Source organism: Lithobates pipiens, unplaced genomic scaffold (genome assembly GCF_037356315.1).
Source record: "Lithobates pipiens isolate NorthernLeopardFrog02 unplaced genomic scaffold, aLitPip1_a1.2 Scaffold_23, whole genome shotgun sequence".
Lineage (NCBI taxonomy): Eukaryota > Metazoa > Chordata > Amphibia > Anura > Ranidae > Lithobates > Lithobates pipiens.
Genome location: NW_027507785.1, coordinates 27402201 through 27421960, shown reverse-complemented (window position 1 = coordinate 27421960; position 19760 = coordinate 27402201). Strand labels below are relative to the sequence as shown.

Genomic DNA, 19760 nt, shown 5'->3' with positions numbered 1-19760 from the left:
CAGTTAACCCCTTGATCGCCCCTAGGGTTAACCCCTTCCCTGCCAGTGACATTTATACAGTGATCAGTGATTGTTATATAATTGTCAATGGTCCCAAAATGTGTCAAAAGTGTGCAATTTGTCCACCACTATATTGCAGTCCAAATAAAAATTGCAGATCACCACCATTACTAGTAAAAATAATAATAATAATAGAATGAAAAAGCCATATTCTATCCCCTGTTTTGTAGATGCTATAACTTTTTTTTTTTTTACCAAGAATATGTGGAAGACTACACATCGGCCAAAACTGTGAAAAAAAAAATAGTTTTTTTTGATAAAAAAAATTTCAGGTATTTATTATAGCAAAAAGTAAAAGATATTGTGTTTTTGTTTTGTTTTTTTCAAAATTTTCACTCTTCTTTTGTTTATAGCGCAAAATATAACCCACAGAGGCAATCAAGTGCCACCAAAAGAAAGCTCTATTTGTGGGGAAAAAGGGACGTCAATTTTGTTTGGGTACAGCGTCGCACGACCGTGCAATTGTCAGTTAAAGCGACGCAGTGCTGAATCGCAAAAAATGGCCTAGTCATTGAGCAGCCAAATTTTCCTGGGGCTGATCAATTGGATGGATTTTTTTTTATATCCATCCAATGGATCATCTTGGGAGTTTTAGATAGAGGGCTAAATTTATATATTTTTTTTTTCTATGACCATGATATCTGACCTTGAGACAAATGAATAGACATACAGTTTTTTTGTTTTTTTTTATTGGTAAACTGCAACATTTTATTGATTTCCATTTTTTTATTTTTGCAGCTGTTTGAACACAATTTTTTTTTCTTTATTTAAAATCAACATTTATGGATTTTTATTTTTTTCTGTGATTTAAGTTTTGTTGTTTAAGCCATGTAATTTAGGGGGGAGGGTTTTTTTGTTTTGTTTTTTGTGCGCATTTTTCAGGTTAAATCTTTTTTGACAAGTTGTCATTTTTGGCAGTAATTTTAATTTTTTTTACATTATTTAAACTTCATACCGATTTAAAGAAAATCACCTTTAAAATAATGGCTGGCGTCAAGTTTTTGATGTTGATGCAACTTAAATGATTTTCCTTTAGAAAAAATGATAGACAAATAGCACATTAGTTCTTTAAAATTGAGTGAAGAAATCTTGAAAATTACGAAATTGCCTCGCTATTTGCAGTAAAAACGCAGCATGAATGTTTTATCAACATACCACACATTTACATCAAAAGAAGCTTAGTAGGCCACCTTACTAACCTTTAGAAAATATTATTTTAAGAAAAGAGTAGGTGATACTTGGAATTGACTTTCAGTAAATCATTTCACAGTAAGTGGATTCAAATATGTTTAGGACAAACCCAGATCTATGAAAAGTTAAATAAAAAATTTAGTAAAATCTATGAACCACTTTGTTTTTTCTGCCATCACTATTCTGTGTTTCTTCTATAACCTATAAATGGCTGTCCCCTTCTAGCAATATCCAACAATATAATATACAGTGTAAATCCCTGAAATGTGTGCAAAATACACAAAAAAAACATAAATAGTCCAAATTGTAAAGTGTTAGAAAAACAGAAGGACAAAGCGTAAAGATTACAAATACCATGCAAAGAATATAAACATTGCATGAAAAATTTCTGTTAAGACCCAACTAGTCTATTTTTTCTATTAAGGTCCTGTAGACATAGTGATAAAAAGGTAGTTCTGTTGTTGTACTCACCTTCTCTCTGCAGTACTGCCTTTCCACCACTAGATGTCCTTAATCTGCTGGGTTGAATAGTGGCCATGGGTATTCAGCCCTGAAGACTGTGGACATTCTGTGAGTGCAGGGGTTGGGGGGAGTGGGGGGTGAGTTGGGGACACATCAACACTCCTATCACCAATTTGTTTCCTACACCAGGAGACCTCCACGGGAGATACATTGGCCACTGGGGAGGGGTGGCTGGGGACAAATCAACACTCCTATCACCAACTTGTTTCTGAATTTAAGGATGAACTATATAAATCATCCTCTAAACCCCAGATACCCAACCTATTCCCCTTGTGTAGACTTTGACCTCCAGCAGTAATTGGTGGGAGGCATGGTTTGTGAAGAGGGCTGTTATGGCAGTCATGTGTCTCCAGTCTCTCCTGGTCTCCTACAACATGCATACCTCCCAACTTTTTGAGATGGGAACGAGGGACATCTATTAGCAAAAGTATGTAGGCATAGGAGATACCCCCACTACGCCCCCTTAAAGGAAAATTATACAAAAAAAAAAATATTAGGTAAACCACAAGTACTTTATTTTTTACCACTATTATTCATTTATACAGGATTTTGAAACGTACAAATGCAGCAATTTAGAAATTGGATGAAAGGTTTAGCACTGGGAAACAGTTTTTGAAAGATAAATAGTGCATTTTATATTCAACTATATAGAACAGATTCAAATAAGGGACAAATGAGGAGGAAACAGGGACACACAGGGACTTTGTTCCAAATCAGGGACAGTCCCTGGAAATCAGAGACACTTGGGAGCTATACACACGTCTCCAGTCTCTAACCACACAGGTCACATCTCCATTGTGTCTGATAATCTCCTTTGGGTAGATTCCCCTGTCAATCTTTTGTAGACTATCAAATGCTGAATATTATATTCAGCCCCTTGTTAATGTAGGGAATGAGTATGAGGCCCCCTATACATCATAAGTTGACCACCACCTTTTAAAAATATGCCCTTGTGGTCGATGGTACACCAGGGTCTGCTGCCTCCTAGCACAAAGCCATCAATATAGAGCTGTTTATCCAACTTGAATTTAGTTGTTCCAGGCTTGTTGACCTTCATCGGTGCACGTAAGAGACATGATGACCTCTGTAGATTATGTCATAGAGGGCAATGAGACCAGAACATTGTAGCTTTATATATTTTGTGGCACTGTCCTATTATGCACTGAGAATAGAATGTTGCTTGCTTTTTTTCTGTTGAGCAAGCCAGTCATATCCATCACCAAGAGGTCAAGCCAAACCAAATTGATATTTTAGTTACAGAGTAGATACTGTGAATCATCCGCGTGCTCTGGGTATCTCTCATGTTCCAAGTGCCTTCAGGTTTCTCTCCTTCTGCTTTATTCCCTATTGCTTTAAATTACAAATCCAACAGGGTTCCGCACAGCTCCAGTATCCCTCTCTCCTATTGGTCTGAATGTTTTTTTTTTTTTTTTTTTTTTTTTTTTAATCATTACGGTTCTAGTGCGGCATGACTTTGAGGCATCTCAGAACATGTCTGACCTCCTCCTGAAGCTTTTAATCAGCGTTCCATCTTCCCAGCTGCTCACTACTTGCATGTGCCAGCATAATTCAAAGGCTCAATTCTGCATGTGATAGCAGAGTTCCTAAGATAATTTTGCTGTCCCTAACATTTGCAGGTATTTGGTGTTGCATTGCTTTCCAGTTACTCTGTTCTTCTTGGGGTAAATCTTTTCATGGTGCTTCAAGATTTTAATAGTAAGGCAAGGAAAGGTGTATAGAAGCCTATAGCTGCTAGCTGGACACCAACTGTTTCCAGGAAGCTGAAAACTTGGGTGCTGTGGGTATGTTCTGTGCTCTGATTAAAGGGCCATTGATTATAAAAAATAAAATAAAAAGGTCAAGTCTTACACTATGCAGACTTTGCAGCTATTGCTCACCATTTGTTTTGAAGTAGACCTTGCGGTAAAATGCAGAACATGCTCAAATTGTCCGGGCCTCCTCCCCCTTTGTTATTAAGAGTAAAATGTACCTATGAAAATAGACTTATGCTTGCCATGCCCCCATATCTCAGTCTTGAAAGATTTCTGGATAACGCAGGGCAGGTGAAATTTTGCGAAACTCCAGTCCATTGAAAGAACGCTCGCCAGATTTAAGCTGTTCTGTATTCCCAGGATCTAGTGTGGCATCACCCTTGCCTAGGGTGCTGTTGGTGAAAGATGCAGGTAGAAAGGAGTATAAACCCTAACCTTTTTTTTTTTACAGGTACAATTTGTAACTACAAGTTCTAGTAGTAGATTTTTGAAGTGGAATGGGACCCATATAGTGCAAGTGGACCATGCATTTCACTGGTCCATGATCATGTGCAACAGCCATTGGCCAGGGCTATCTAACCTTCCTCATTGTTCAAAATAAAGACAATTCATACTGGATCATCTATTTTTAAAGAGAGCCTGTTCAGAGACAACAACGGGGCAGCCATTATTAATATCCATCTAAAATCTCTAGTTGCTTGGTTGTCTCTGTACCTTCATATGTATATCATTCAGAAAACTTACTGACTCAGAAAGTTCTGAAGCCATTGGATCAGCATGCTAGTCGGGGGAACTAGCATTTCCTGAAGGTGAGGCCAACAGTGGAAGCTTACTTCGTCAGTTCAGGTTTCATTCCCCTATATATTGCTGTGCTCTTCAGTAAATTACTAATAGAGAAATTATTTACATGTCCTCTGGATCCTGTGAACGTGTTGGTCTCTATTAACCCAGAATGCAGAGGTTTCGTTGTTAAAATGTGTCAACAGTGTTTCTCAGCTTTGATCCCCAGTTCCCATCAAATGTGTGCATGTGTGTATATGTATGTATATATATATATATATATATATATATATATATAATATGTGTGTGTATGTATGTATGTATGTATATATATATATATATATATATATATATAATTTTTTTTTTTTTTTACAAAAGTTGATGATTGCTCAGCGCTTTACAACTTGAGGGTAGACAGTACACTTCAATACAGTAGGAATAAGAGGGCTCTGCTCGTTAGAGCTTACAGTCTTAAGGCTATATGCACACACACAGCCTACTTTGACCGTCGGCCATGGGAAAATGCAAAATTGTGACGTGATTTTGCAGCGGTTTGCATTTTCCGGCAGCCCACAGTCAAAACATTTCTGTCCTGAATTTGATTCTTCCCCCATTCAAGAGAGGGTGGTTGAGGGAGGTTGAAGCTCCCCTAACAGCAGCAGCTCCTAAACTCTGCTAAAAGCCTATGTGTACATTGCCACATAGGTTTTTATGGAGTTAAGTTTTTAGGAGCTTTGGAAAACAAAACACCAAAAGCTCCTAAACCCAAGTTTAGGATCTGTAGTGTACATGAAGCCTAATGTGGTTTGAAAAAATGTGAGTCATCGGTGACCCCCAACGGTGTAGAGGAAATTAGTACTAAACTAATGGGAACTAATAGATATTGTATTGCTCCGTATGTTACCCATAGATGGATCAAATTCCATCCAGCTCTTGCTGAATTGGCTGAAATTTGAGCCATGGGTGGCCCTGCAAGCACCACCTGGCTTAACAAAAATAATTGTAAAAGTTGACTGAAGTCAGGTGAAAAATGATTGGCCAAACAGTGACTGCATCCTAGCCAGCAATGGAGAGCCCCCTATCCATGCTAGATATACAAGCAATGAGTTCCTTCCTTATCAGCCTGTTGGAGGTTTGCTGTTATCCAAGCCTTATATAGACAGCTTAAAGGGGTTTTAAAGTCAAAGGCTATTTTTTTACCATAGTGCATTGCCTGAATAAAGGGTAAAAAATCTTCCACTAGCTGCTCCCCCCTTAAATACTTACCTGAGTCTTCTCTCGATCCAGCACTGTACCCAACTGCAGCAGCGCTTATCTCTCTCTGCTCTGACAAGACAAACTAAGAGCAGCGGGAGCCATTGTCTCCTGCTATCAGTTGAAGTCTTGAGGAGAGAGGCGTGGCTGAGCTCCACTGGGTATATCTACAGATGCACACAGCTTGGCTTGGACAAGCTGTGGGGGCACCTGTGTAGCACACTTTCAAGCTGGGCTGTGTGCGTCTGTATTCATACACAGTGTTGCTCTGCCATTTGCTATGGGGGTACTCAGAGAAGAAGACGAGCATACAGTGCCAGCGGGGGACCCTAGAAGAGAAGGTAAGAAGCCATTCTGTGCAATACCATTGCACACAGCAGGTAAGTATAAACCCTTTTTCTTATTTTAGGAAAAGAATTGAGCCTTTAGTATCACTTTAAGAATCCCTTCTATAGTCCACTTTAGTTTTCTAATCGGTTTGTTCTTTTTTTTTACAGTCAATCTTGGGCGTGCAGTGTGAGGTCCAGAAGCAACTGAAGGCGTTTGTCACTTTGGAGAGGTTCGATCCTGTCTACAATTCACCTATTGCTGGTTGTCGTCCACAGAAGGAGAGCAAGAAATTTGGCACGTTTGGCTCCATCTTTGGAAAAGGCGTAAAATTTGCAATGAAAGATGGCCGTGTCACCACCGACATCATCAGCGTCGCCAATGAAGACGGGAGACGAATTGCCGCCATCTTAAACAACGCCCAGTATTTGGAGAATTTACATTTCACCATCGACGGGGTTGACACTCATTACTTTGTCAAGCAGGGTCCCTCCGACAGCGACCTGTCTATACTAGGACTCAGCGGTGGAAGGAGAACCTTGGAAAACGGGGTCAACGTAACAGTTTCACAAATCAATACAGTTCTTGGAACAAGGACCAAACGCTACACAGATATACAGTTGCAATATGGCACCCTTACTATCAATACCCGCTATGGGACCTCCTTGGATGAGGAGAAAGTCCGTGTGTTGGAACTAGCCCGTCAAAGGGCCATCTCGCAAGCCTGGCTCAAAGAGCAACAAAGACTTCGCGATGGGGAAGAAGGCCTGCGAGCGTGGACTGAGGGCGAAAAGCAACAGTTATTAAGCACTGGGCGGGTGCAGGGCTACGATGGCTATTATGTCATATCCGTCGAGCAGTATCCCGAACTCTCGGACAGCGCTAACAACATCCATTTTATGAGACAGAGTGAGATGGGCAGAAGGTGACAAAGACAATAAATAAATAATTGACTTCTTGCCAAAGACAGCTGCTGTGGTGGCCGCCTTCCCGAACTGTGTTGAAATTACCCCCCGTTTTTTTTTATGTTTTTTGTTTTTTTTAAAGACAAAACATATTGGACCTTGACTGGTCACATGGTTGAACTCTAAACATTGCAATTTTTTTAGTTTTTTTTTTGTTTTGTTTGTTTTTTAAATTTGGCCTTCACACGTTTGAAAATGAGCAGATGGTATTTTGCTGATCGTGTGATCACAGTGAACTCTGCTGTCTCTTTTTTCCCTCCCGGAGGATCCAAGTGAGGAGTGTTAAAACATAACGTCAACAGGTACTTTGAGGGAATTAAAAATATAATGGAGCAAGGGAAAAAAAATACAGATATCTCTTGAAAATTTGAAACCGTTTCCTGACCGGAGGGAGGTCAACGCCTTTTTATTTTTTGAAGAGGAAGAAGAACTTCTGAAAATCAGAATTAAAAAAAAATAAAAAAAACTATTCAGCTCTGTCTTTAAGGACTGAATTTTGCCTTGATTTTAACCAAAACGGTTCATATCATTTACTTTGTCTCATGATACAGTATGTGGGAGGAAGGCGTCTATGTCCCCTTGTCTTGGCTGTGTTAACATTTCAATTGCAATCAATAGTATTCCACCCTTCTCCCCTACCCCACCCCCTAACAGGTCTGGATGAGACATGAGATGGCTATGCTTTGTGTGTACTTTAATTTCGACTATGCCAGTACAGGCGCTGCAACCCGATATCACAATACTGTGTGCCTCTAGATTACAGCTGTATCTTCTCCATTTGGGACAAAAGTGTTTTGGGGGCTCCTGGTTGTAAAAGTAGCAGTGGGACCAACAAAATGAGTTCTTACTAGGTGTCGTTATCCCGTTATCTCTACACTCGGACCCTTTTATTTTTTGTTTTTTTTTTTGTTTTTTTGTTTTTTTTTGTATGCTCTTTTTTTTTTTTTGTTAAAGAGCACCACACATAAGTGGAGGGAGCCATTTTTAAAATGGCAGCCTGGCGATTCATCTCCGTGTCCCTGTGATGTCACCCAGCCGAATCGGCAGGCTGTTCTCTTGTGAATATGGACAGACGAAAATGGCCGCACCACTGTTGTGCCCGCTTTGTGAGATTGTGTTATATTTTGCTGAAACAGGTTCTTTGCCTTCTCAAGTGAGTTGGAAACTGGTGACAAAGTGTGACAGTGATATCCTGTGTACATTCTACATCTCAGATGTCCAGCTTGTCCTTTTCAGCTGTTAGATAGAGCTGGCTGAGGTTTTTTTTGGGGTTACTACCAACAGCTGTGAAGTCAAAGATGGACGGGTTATGGTTACTGGTTGCGTCAGACTCCGCTATAACTAAATAGATGCACTGAAAAATAACTTGAAGGCCACAAGTGGCATGCCTTATATTGAAGGGTTGGTTTACATGGTTTAGTTCTTGGTGGATTAAAACATTCACCGGATCTTCAACATCTCTTGGGAATATCATTTGACTGGTAGCCATGAAAGTTAGCATTTTTTTTTACTATTATGGAGGCATGCAAAGGAATCTCAGTTGTATTTTCCGTAATGTAACCTAAAACTCAAATTCAGTTGCAAGAGGAATCCCTTCCCTTCCCTCCCCTCCAAATTTTTTGTTTTTGATTGGGGTCTCAACATGTTATAACATAATGGGGCCACCAAGCTCCCACAACCAATATAACTTAAGGACCTCCTTATTACATACATTACTTGGCCCCTACTGCTCACAACCTCACTATTACTTGAAAGACTGGAGACCAGCCAGTGAAAACTGGTGTATTTAAAGCAGGGCCGGGACAAAGGTTGGGCAGAAAAGGGCGGCTTCCCTGGGCACAGAGTGTATTGTAGGGATGGGGCAAGTTCCTTCTACTATAAGGCTGACCGGAGTAGTGACAGTGGAATCACTACTTCTGTCAGCCTAGTGCTGGAAGCGGCAAGGAGAGGAGAAGAGAGCTGGGAGGAGGTGCAGGCTTTGCTCTCCCCCCCCCCCCTCCTGCTCATAATCTCGCACATAATGAAGGGGGAGGGGAGCAATTCGGCACCTTTGCCCTGGGCGTTGGATGATCTTGTCCCATCGCTGATTTAAAGAGTAACAATAATCTTCACCTCATCAGTTAAATAAACTGGAGGGATTTTAGCTAAATTATTTCCTTAGTCCCACCTGCTGCTACTTCTCCTCTTTAGTCGGACACATGGATTCTAGTCACTTCATGCCTGCTGAGTGGGAGTGTCTTCCTGCTCTAGTCACATGATCACTCCCAGCATTATCATTGGAGGCAAATCACTGAGAAAAGCAGCACGCCAATCACATGAGCGGAAAATGTTTCTAGAGGAGTTCCATACACAACCTGTGTACAAAAATACCCTATTTTTGTTACAGGTGCCTTGGTGACAAGAAACCCCTATTTTAAACTGTAACACGTCTTTTAGAATCAAAGAAAAATAAATGCAGATTTGATCAGGTCCTTTTTTATTAAGATTTCATTTGAAAAAGGGATTGTTTTAAAAGACAGTGATTGATTCTTTGTTGAAAGTCACCTTCACTGCTTTATAAATTTGCCTCTTCGTATCTTCTCCACTTAATTTGGAACGGTCAGGTAAAATCTCTACCCATAAGTCAAGTGGTGGTAACCTTAAGCAGTATTTATTGCCTATAGGCCTTGAGTAGATGGGCATTGCTTGAGTTTTATGTGCGTTTTAAAGCCCACATCAAATTTAGTTCAGCAGATTCCTACTTAACACAATGGTGTAGTATGGGTGACCATTCTGAGACTGCATTTGACCTGCTTTGGATGCAGTAGGTCCTATTAAGATGCTTTTACATTGCGGGCAATACAGGTCAACTACAGCCTGCATTTTACATTTTGAACCCTTGGGGTCAATTTATAAAGCATTTGCTACGTGATCCATACAACGTTTTTTTTGCTTGGACGGTCACCTGTCTGTTTTTCACAGCATTCAGCAATTATTTTTTCACGAGCATTCACACTAATAGCCAATCATTATCGTGGCGGATTCACCCATCAGGGATTCCAAATGCAACATTCGCCAGTCACATTTAGCACTCACACTAAAGTATCCCTTCCACTGACTATGCTCAACACACAGAATCCCAATCTTTTGCCCCGTTCACATTTGTAGGCTCAAAAAAGTAGATAAAGTAGATGAGTTTTTTTTTTTTTTTTTAGAATGCATACGAGTGTTCTTGGTTATAAACTTCAGTGGGAGTGTCTATGTATGCATTTTTACATTATAATTCTACTTCACCTATTGCACTGCTCTCCCTTCTCTGCCTAGCCCAGAAAATAAACACCTCAAGTTTTATATACTTTCAAAAATGCTTCACAATCACAAGTGATATGCTCTGTGGCATAAGCAGGCCTTAAAACAAACCAGATTTGCCCCATCAGCATCAGCGTGCAACATAATAGATTCCAATTACAAGCAAGATTTGCCCCATCAGCGTGCAACAGAATAGATTTCTATTACAGACAAGATTTGCCCCATCAGCGTGCAACATAATAGATTCCAATTACAAACAAGATTTTCCCCATCAGCGTGCAACATAATAGATTCCAATTACAAACAAGATTTTCCCCATCAGCGTGCAACATAATAGATTACAATTACAAACAAGATTTGCCCCATCAGCGTGCAACATAATAGATTCCAATTACAAACAAGATTTGCCCCATCAGCGTGCAACATAATAGATTCCAATTACAAACAAGATTTGCCCCATCAGCGTGCAACATAATAGGTTCCAATTACAAGCAAGATTTGCCCCATCAGCGTGCAACATAATAGGTTCCAATTACAAACAAGATTTGCCCCATCAGCGTGCAACATAATAGATTCCAATTACAAGCAAGATTTGCCTGTACCTCAGTATACAACATAACATTTTACAATTAGAAACAAAATTCCCCCCGTTACATTTCAATGCAATCAGGATTCACTTATTAATATCGGTCATAACAGAGATTGCAAACAAGATTTTAGGTCAAGCGAGATTCGCACATTCGCCAAATTACTTTCCGGTAGTTTTTAGGTGAGATCAAACAACATCATGTTTTAAAGGGACATCTTAGAGATCTAAATGTCACTGGCTCTGCCAAATGGTGTTGGCCCCCGGGTCTATGTAGGCACTATCAGATGGGAAGTCAATCAGACACAGCTCCTGAAACCCATAGCAACCTCCGTAGAAACCTTGTTGGGGAATGGCTGCTAAAGGGTGCCACTTGAGTGACAGCCCTTAGTATGCTGGGGATGCTGACATCATTCAAGATAGTGACATCCAGCTTCGGGGACTTTGGAAGGCTACACAAGGAAGGCTTTTATATAATGCACAAAAAATATGGTGACTGGACATATAATCTTGTGGCAGTGGTTGTCAACCACCGGGCTGTGGCCTAATACTGGGCTGCCCTCTTTCCAGGCCTTCAGCTAGCTACAGTTTCCCTGAACTTCCACAGTGACTCCCAGCAACCATAGTGCCACCCAACCTCTCATAGTGGCCTTCCAAGCCCCCTCAAGCTCCCACAGTGCCCCCAGGCCTTCTGGGGGATCTTAGGCCCTGCCGTGCCCTCTAGCTGCAGATCCTCCATAGTTCCCTGACTTCCAGTGGTGTCCCACAGTGCCCCCCGGTGCCCGCAGTTTGCTCCAGTCAATCAATGTGCCTCCTGGAGAGAGCCATAGCCCCCTACAGTAACCCCATCCTCCACAGTAGCCCCCAGCTTACTCCAGAAACCTCATCTACCCTACAGGGCCACCGACTCTGCTGCACATCAGCCAATGGCATTCCCTTTGGGGATACTCTGAAACTGATAGCTGAATTCTGTAAAAAACAGGTGGACAAATGTTCTGCAAATTCGTATTGCACAGCAAATCTTTAATAAATAGCCCCCTATGTGTTTAAGAAGTGTTGCATTCAAATGCAAATTGCAGCACTCAACTCCAGTCTACATGAGTTGCTTACAAACGTGCCGTTGTGCAAATGTACTATTATTAAACTTTCATGGCTTTATAAATGTCTTCATTCTTGATAAAACTTTAAACAATTTATGATGTTTTATCTTGCAATGTAGCTGTTCAGACGATTATGTTATATGAGCAGACATTATAGATTGGTGGAGCCATTGTAGACTGGAGGAACCTTGACTTTTATTGGGATCCTTGGTGTTCCGGTGTACTGTTCCCCGTCGTTATTGGTAATGCCTTCATCCTCAGCTTCCTAAAACTTAAATTTCTTTGAAGTTTATTAAGAGCTCCTTTACCTAAACCAACTTGTGTTTTTAGTTTTGTTTTGTTTTTCCTGGTTCCATAACTACTTCCTCCCTCTTTAAACCCACGGCTTTGATTAATTTATTTGAACCGAGTCCAGAAGACTACTGTAGAGGCTGCTAACAGGACGCCCTCCCGGTCTTTGATTCCTAGAGGCTGATTTTGAGATAAGAGAGCATCTGATGTGGCTGCGGAATGAGCAGCTGGATTCAGTTACACGCGGAGTCTGAGCTTCCTGTAACCAAAGTCGAATATCTCCATCCAGTGATGTCTGTGTAGATAGAAGCAAGAGACAGTTATTTCTTACTGGTTATTCTGTGTCTTGGAAAAAAAAAAAAAAAAAATCTAGAGATGCTATTTTGTAACAAAAATAAAATGAACAAAAAAAAATAGTAATGAGAAAATAAAAATAATTTAATTTAAAAAAATTGCTGTTTTTTTTTTTTTTTTACTAAAGTGAACTTTCAATGCAAGGTTTTGTAGAAAAAGATATATACCTGTATATATGTAAATACACAATACTGTTTGAAATTTTGGGAATGCCTGCATTTTTAAATTTAAATTTAGACAGTTTAGGTCCATTGAATAACCTGAAATGGTGCAAAGGTCAGTGGTAAATTTCGGGTGTATATACTGTATGTAATATATTGCAGCTTTCCAGTTTACAGTGCATTTTTGGCAGGATCAGCAGGTATTTTCTGTATTTGCTAAAAGAAAAAAAAAATCTTAGCCTGAAAAAAGAAAACGAATGCAGCTACTGAGGACTGGTAAGCTGCACTATATTACATTTTTGTTCTTAGGTTTATTTATCCTTAAAGTGGTTGTAAACCTCAGACATGAAATATGAACGAAACATATCTCTATATAGTAAGTACTTGTCTCACTTAAGAGCACAGAAGGGTTGCTTTACTGAAATAAATAGACTGTGCACTCTGCAAGTGCAGTTGCTCCAGAGCTTAGCAAATGAGGTAAAGGTTTATTTTGCAAAAGAATACCCAATCACATGCAAGGGAAAAAAAAAACAGCATTTTTTGCTTGCACATGATTGGATAATGGAAGTTGGCAGAGCTTCTGCTCATTTACTAAGTTCTGAAGCAACAGCACTTTCAGAGTGCACAGTCTCTTTGCCTTTAGTAAATCAACCCCTACGTGTAATTTCTGTCTGCTGCTTTGTTCCTCTGCTATAAGTATGAGTCACGTCTAACAAGTTTTTCTGACACCAAGAGCAAATAGATGTCAGAGAGGGGAGCTCCAGCTGATTGGCAGCCTCAGCTCTGTTCCTTCCCTCCCCTTCCTTTCCATTTCTTCCTTCCCCTTGCCCTTCCCTTCCCCTCCCCCTTCCCTTCCCCTCACTTCCCTCCTCCTTCCCTTCCCCTCACTTCCCTCCCCTCCAATCAGCTCTGAGCGCCCCTCACTGAGCTCTGCAGTGGGTGATTTTTAGCTCTCTCCTTTTCTGACAGCTCAGACACCCTTTAACAATTCTGGACTTCGAATGACTGTAGAGAAGAGAAGACTGCAGATAAACAGGTGCAACTTATATAGGAGGATTTGTTTCACCTCTGTCACCTGAGGCTAATCACTTCACTGAGTGTATGTAAGGGTTTACAACCACTTTAAAAGTTGATGCAAACAATTCCTGCATGGGTCCAAATTTTGTTGCTAACTTCTGAAGACCTGCTTGTATATTATCAGCATTGGCACAAACTGTGTTACTACACCCTCTAAAGTAGGGGTGTCCAGCATGCGGCCCAAGATGCCTATGAATGCGGCCCAGCACAAAATCGTAAACTTAGTTAAAAATTGTTGATTTATTTAAAAAAATTTTTTTTTTTTTTTGTAAAAAAAAAGCTTTACAATTAGCGAACACATAAGGCTGAAGAAAAACATTGACAGTGTCTCATTACCGGACTCACAAAGAAAAATCTCCCACTCTTTACAATCACGCCTTATTCGGGTCATCGGTTTTGGGAAGCAGCTATAATTGTGAGCTACCATTTTGGATAAAGTACACGAAAGGCAAAAAAAAAAAAAAAAGGTTGAAGCAAGCATGCGAAGGGTAAAAAAAAAAAAGAGGATGAAGCACACAAAGGGCAAAATTAGAACCAAAAGATCTGATGAGCCCCTTGAGGATTCATTGAGAATTGCTACTCTATCTTCCAACCAACCGGAAATTGATGCATTCGTTTATCACAAACAGGCTCAAATATCGCACTAGTTTTATGTTGTCCTCTTTTACTTTTATAATAAAAAATATTACAAAAAAATGTTTTATTACTCAGAAAGGTACATTATCTCTATCAGTGATTTTTAACTTGTGATCTCCATGATTTTTTTTTCTGCTCATTATCTTTGCTTACTGTTGGTGTATTTTATGTGTGTCCCAAGACAGTTCCTCCTCTTCCAATGTGGCCCCAGAAGGTCAGATAGTTGGACACCCGTGATCTAAAGCATTTTTTGGACACAATTGTACTAAAGTAAATACTATGGCAAGAAAGAGAGCATTTTTAAATCGGGGGTGCTCAACCTTTTGCCGCAATGATGTCACTCCCGCGCATGTGCACGGGAGCTGCCAGTAACGGCACAGTCTAACTAAAGTAACGGCACGTACGTACCATTTCTTCAGTTGACTTCAGTGTGCATGTCCCAATGACGTTGGCACATGCAAATACAGGAGATATCCAGGGTAGCTACAGGTAAGCCTTATTATAGGCTTACCTGTAGCAAAAAAGTGTGTTGTAAGGGTTTACAACCACTTTAAGTGGTCTGATAAATGGTCGCGGGGCACAATGGAATGAAATGGTCCAGAATTTCATTTTTTTTTTTTTTTTTGAATATTTCGTCCTGCGGCTGTTGATTTCCGGTGGGAGGGAGAGGAGGTGAAACCAGCTTTGTGCGGTTGCAAGAGGAAAATGGAGAGGGTGGGCTCTTGTATATGCCGCCCCTCCTGTCCAAGTGTAAAACAGAGGGAGGTGGCATGGGCCCCCTGGAGCATGAGGTGGGGTCGCCATTAACGCTACACCAGTGGTTGGGCTGTGTGGTAAACACGCGTCTCAACTATGGGGCTTTACGGCTCCCACCCAAACTACAAATGTAAACGAGCCCTTACTGTCCTGAGCCCTCTATAAGGCTGCTTTCACATTGATGTGCTGCGCTTCAGTGTGGGGCACTTTCTGAAAGTGCACCAAAACTCCTGAATGGCAGATAATAGAAGTCTATGCCAAAAAACAGCTAATCCGCAATTGCACTGCGCTGCACCCGTGGATTAGTGTGAAAGCAGCCTAATAGTAGTTAACCCCTTTTATAGGTGCTAATATGTCCATTGCAAATGTGCAGATTATATGATTTTAATACACTGACCTTTTCCTCTTCCAGCTTCTGCTGGCATTGCTCTCCAGGCTGCTAGAAAGGTCCCAGGGGAAGTGCACTTGGTATAACTTCAACTGGGACAGGAACAGGCGCTACAGAGGAGGCTCAATGCACTCTGATGTTCTGGGATGGCAGGTTGGCAAGCGCAAATTGTGATTGATGGGTTGTCGACTCCGGGCAAGTCCTTCCCTGGTTTGGGGTTGTGGGCTACATCAGAGGGTTCCGTGAGCCACAGGTTGAGCACCCCTGTTTTAAAGGAAGACAGACAAACCATTATAGGATAAAAAAAAAAATGAAGGGTGCTTCTGGATAGCGACATCTGTCCAGAGAAGGTGTCCCCAAACAGGGCAGGTATGAATCCGGCTGATGGACGTCTGATTAGAACACTAAAGCAGCACTTCAAGAGGAAAACAATGACCGGTCACCTGCTGCACGGTACTGTATCTATCTCCACGCACACCCCGACATGCACATCTATGCGAGTCTGATGCACAGATACAGTTTTCTACATCATCAGAAGGCCCCAACGGAATCTGAAGACCATTTGAAAAGTCAACGATGTTTGGCTGATAGGTGTAGCGTTTAATTTTTCCCTACAGCCGTGGTCAAAAGTTTGGAGAATGACAACAAACTTAAAGTGTTTCTTAAATAAAAAACAGATCCTGTTCCCTTAAAGAATGTTATACAGCACAGTGCTTGTACTCTGTAATTTAGCCCCCTGTAACACCTGAAATACCTGGCTGATCCTGCCTGGCTATGATCTCCCTTATGTAAACTGACCACAGTTTATCACGACTGCTGAGTCCTGACACTGTAGTCAGTTTATGTGTTTCCGTCATCCGCAGCTCTCTTCTCCTGTGTCTCTGTCCTCCTCTTCCCTCCCCTCCCTGACTGTCTGCTCTCACTAGTGCCGCTGTGTTCCTCTCCTTGCTGCTACAAAACAATCTGATTTTTATATCATCCCCATTGTTAGATAAAAACCTGTAATCTAGTGTCTGTGCTTTATTGAAAAAAAGCTGATTTCTAACTGTTTTAACAGTGTCTCCTGGTGATCACGTGACTCCTGGCTCTCTCCTTCCCAGCTGATGTCAGCAGGGGAATCTTAGTACCGCCTGCTAGAGCTATCAGACGGGGAAAGGAGAGAGACGGGAAATGCTGTTAAAATAGGTAGAAGGCTCCTTTTTTTTTAATAAAGCACAGACACTAGGATACAGGTTTTTATCTAAAAATGGGGATTAGATTAAGATCACATAGTGGCTTAGCAACCACTTTAATTTTCACAAAGTCCGCTGATTCAGTGTTTTTAGATCTTTATGTCAGATGTCACTATGGTATACTGAAGTATAATTTACAAGTATTTCATAAGTGTCAAAGGCTTTTTATGACAATTACATTACGTTTTTCAAGACCTCTGCAATTCGCCCTGGCATGCTGTCAAATCAACGAATGGGCCACATCCTGACTGATGGCAGCCCATTCTTGCATAATCAACGCTTGGAGTTCGTCAGAATTTGTGGGATGTTATTATTTATTTATTTTTTCACCTGTGTCTTGAGCATTGGCCAAATGTTCTCAATGGGATTAAGGTCTTGGGAGTTTTCTGGCCAATGACCCAAAATTTCAATGTTGAATTCCCCAAGCCGCTTAGTTATCACTTTTGCCTTATAGCAAGGTGCTCCATCATGCTGGAAAAGGCATTGTTCCTCACCAAACTGTTCTTGGATGGTTGGGAGAAGGTGCTCTCGGAGGATGTTTTTGTACCATTCTTTATTCATGGCTGTGTTCTTAGGAAAAATTGGGGATGAGCCCACTCCATTGGCTGTTGGCATGACACAGGACTGATGGTAGCGCTCACCTTTTCTTCTCTGAAGAAGGTTTTTTTCTGGATGCCCCAAACAATCGAAAAGGGGATTTATCTGAGAAAATGACTTTACTCCAGTCCTCAGCAGTCCAATCCCTGAACCTTTTGCTGAATATAAGTCTGTCCCTGATGTTTTTCCTGGAGAGAAGGGAGTTCTTTGCTGCCCTTCTTGACACCAGGTCATCCTCCAAAAGTCTTCTCCTCGCTGTGCATGCAGATGTACTCAGGCCTGCCTGCTGCCATTCCTGAGTAAGCTCTGCACTGGTGGTGCCCTGATCCCGCCGCTGAATCAACTGTAGGAGAAGGTCCTAGTGCAGTGATGGTGAACCTTGGCACTCCACATGTTTTGGAACTACATTTCCCATGATGCTCAACTACAGTGCAGAATGCATTAGCATCATGGGAAATGTAGTTCCAAAACATCTGGAGTGCCAAGGTTCGCCATCACTGTCCTAGTGCTCGCTGGACTTTAAGTGTCCAGAAGCCTCCTTCACAGATGCAGAATTTTCATGGCAAATAGGGACTTTGCAATTCATCTGATTACTCTTCATAACATTCTGGAGTATATGCAAATTGCCATCATAAAAACGGAAGCAGCAGACTGTGTGAAAATGCATATTTGTGTCATTCTCAACTTTTGGCCACGTCTGTACAATTGTTTAATTCTTCAATGCCTTCATTTTAAAAGCATGTGACGTTAAGGCCCTGTTCACATCTGGGAGTAGCGGAAACACGGGCAGAAACGCACATTTCTGCCTGCATTTCCGCATGCGTGAGAACAAAAAAACAACGCTTGTGGTGCTATTATTATTGACACCCCTCGAATGCGAGTAGCAGTCTTGCGTCTTGTGGCGTGGTTTCCATGTGACCAAAAAAAACACACTTGGCTTAGTATCAAAATTGTGAATGGTGGCGCTAAAAAAACGCGAAGAGCATCGCTCAGGGAACGGGGTCTTAAGGATATGTATTTAGGGTGTAACATGTTACTTTGGAGCATCCCCCCACAAGAATATAAGAGCAGGTTTATTGGTGATGCCTCACCCCTTATTCTGGAACTACAGTATATGGCCATCAGTAGGGGCTTGCCCCTAGGTTGTCCTTTTGTTTGTACCTAGGTTCCTATTCCTGCGAGAGGCACTATAAGCCTATAAAGGTAAACCCTATAACTTTAAAGGGCTAAAGATCCAGCTAATGCAGAAAAAGGTATTTTATGGTGAGTACTAAAATTCAATTTTTAGGGCCAATTTACTTCTTTGTTTTTATGTTAATGCAAGTTGGGATGTGACCCCCCTCCCACCCCCCCCTTTTTTTTTTTTTTAAGTTCTAATGCAGCTATCATGTGTTGCTTAGTGCAGGGGTCACCAATCTTTCAGTATGCGGGCCACACTGTATATTGTAAATGTATATTTTACTGTATAATAGTCCTGGGCCAAAAAATCATTTTTATAAATGAACGATTAAAATTTGATTGAATGAATAAACACTCCAAGAAGTAATGTCTCAGCAGACGTTCCTTTCCCATCAGAGTCCCCCCTTTCACATCAGAAACCCCCCCCCCCCCCCTCACATTAGAGTTCCACTTTCTCATCAGGAGATCCCCCATGACATTAGAGTCCCCCCTTCCATGTCAGAAGCTCCCCTATTACATTAGAGCCCCATTCATATCAGAAGCTATCCTATTACATCAGAGTTGCCCCCCCCCCCTTTTCACATTAAAAGTTCCTCTATTACATCACAGCCCCCCCCCCCTTTTTCATATCAGAAGCTCCCCTATTACATCAGAGTCCCCCCTTTCACATCTGAAGATCCTCTATTACATCAAACCCCTCCCCCCCTTTATATCAGAAGCTCCCCTATTACAGCAGAGCCACTCTTTCAGATCCGAAGCTCCCCTATTACATAAGAGTCCCCCCTTTCACATCTGAAGATCCTCTATTACATCAAACCCCCCCCCCCCTTTATATCAGAAGCTCCCCTATTACAGCAGAGCCACTCTTTCAGATCAGAAGCTCCCCTATTACATAAGAGTCCTCCCTTTCACATCTGAAGATCCTCTATTACATCAGAGTCCCTCTTTCACATCAGAAGCTATCCTATTACATCACCCCCCCCCCCTTTATATTAAAAGTTCCTCTGTTACATGACAGCCCCCCCCCCCTTCATATCAGAAGCTCCCCTATTATATCAGAGCCCCTCTTTCACATCAGAAGCTCCCCTATTGCATCAGAGTCCCCCCTTTTACATATGAAGATCCTCTATTGCATCGGAGTCCCTCCTTTCACATGAGAAGCTTCCCTATTACATCAGAGCCACTCTTTCAGATCAGAAGCTCTCCTATTACATCAGACTCCCCCCTTTCACATCTGAAGATCC

General features: G+C 41.4%; 1 protein-coding gene across 12 annotated transcripts in view; it reads left to right on the top strand.

Moving 5' to 3' along the window:
- Positions 1-14256, top strand: part of TENM4 (teneurin transmembrane protein 4) — a 2098843-nt gene extending 2084587 nt beyond the window's left edge. For all 12 annotated transcript variants that reach the window (XM_077451390.1, XM_077451387.1, XM_077451388.1 and 9 more), the window contains one exon: positions 6077-14256. In XM_077451390.1, coding sequence (XP_077307516.1) covers positions 6077-6835 — 759 coding nt within the window. In that variant the 3' untranslated portion in view covers positions 6836-14256. The remainder of the gene's footprint in view (positions 1-6076) is intronic.
- Positions 14257-19760: the final 5504 nt, after the last annotated feature.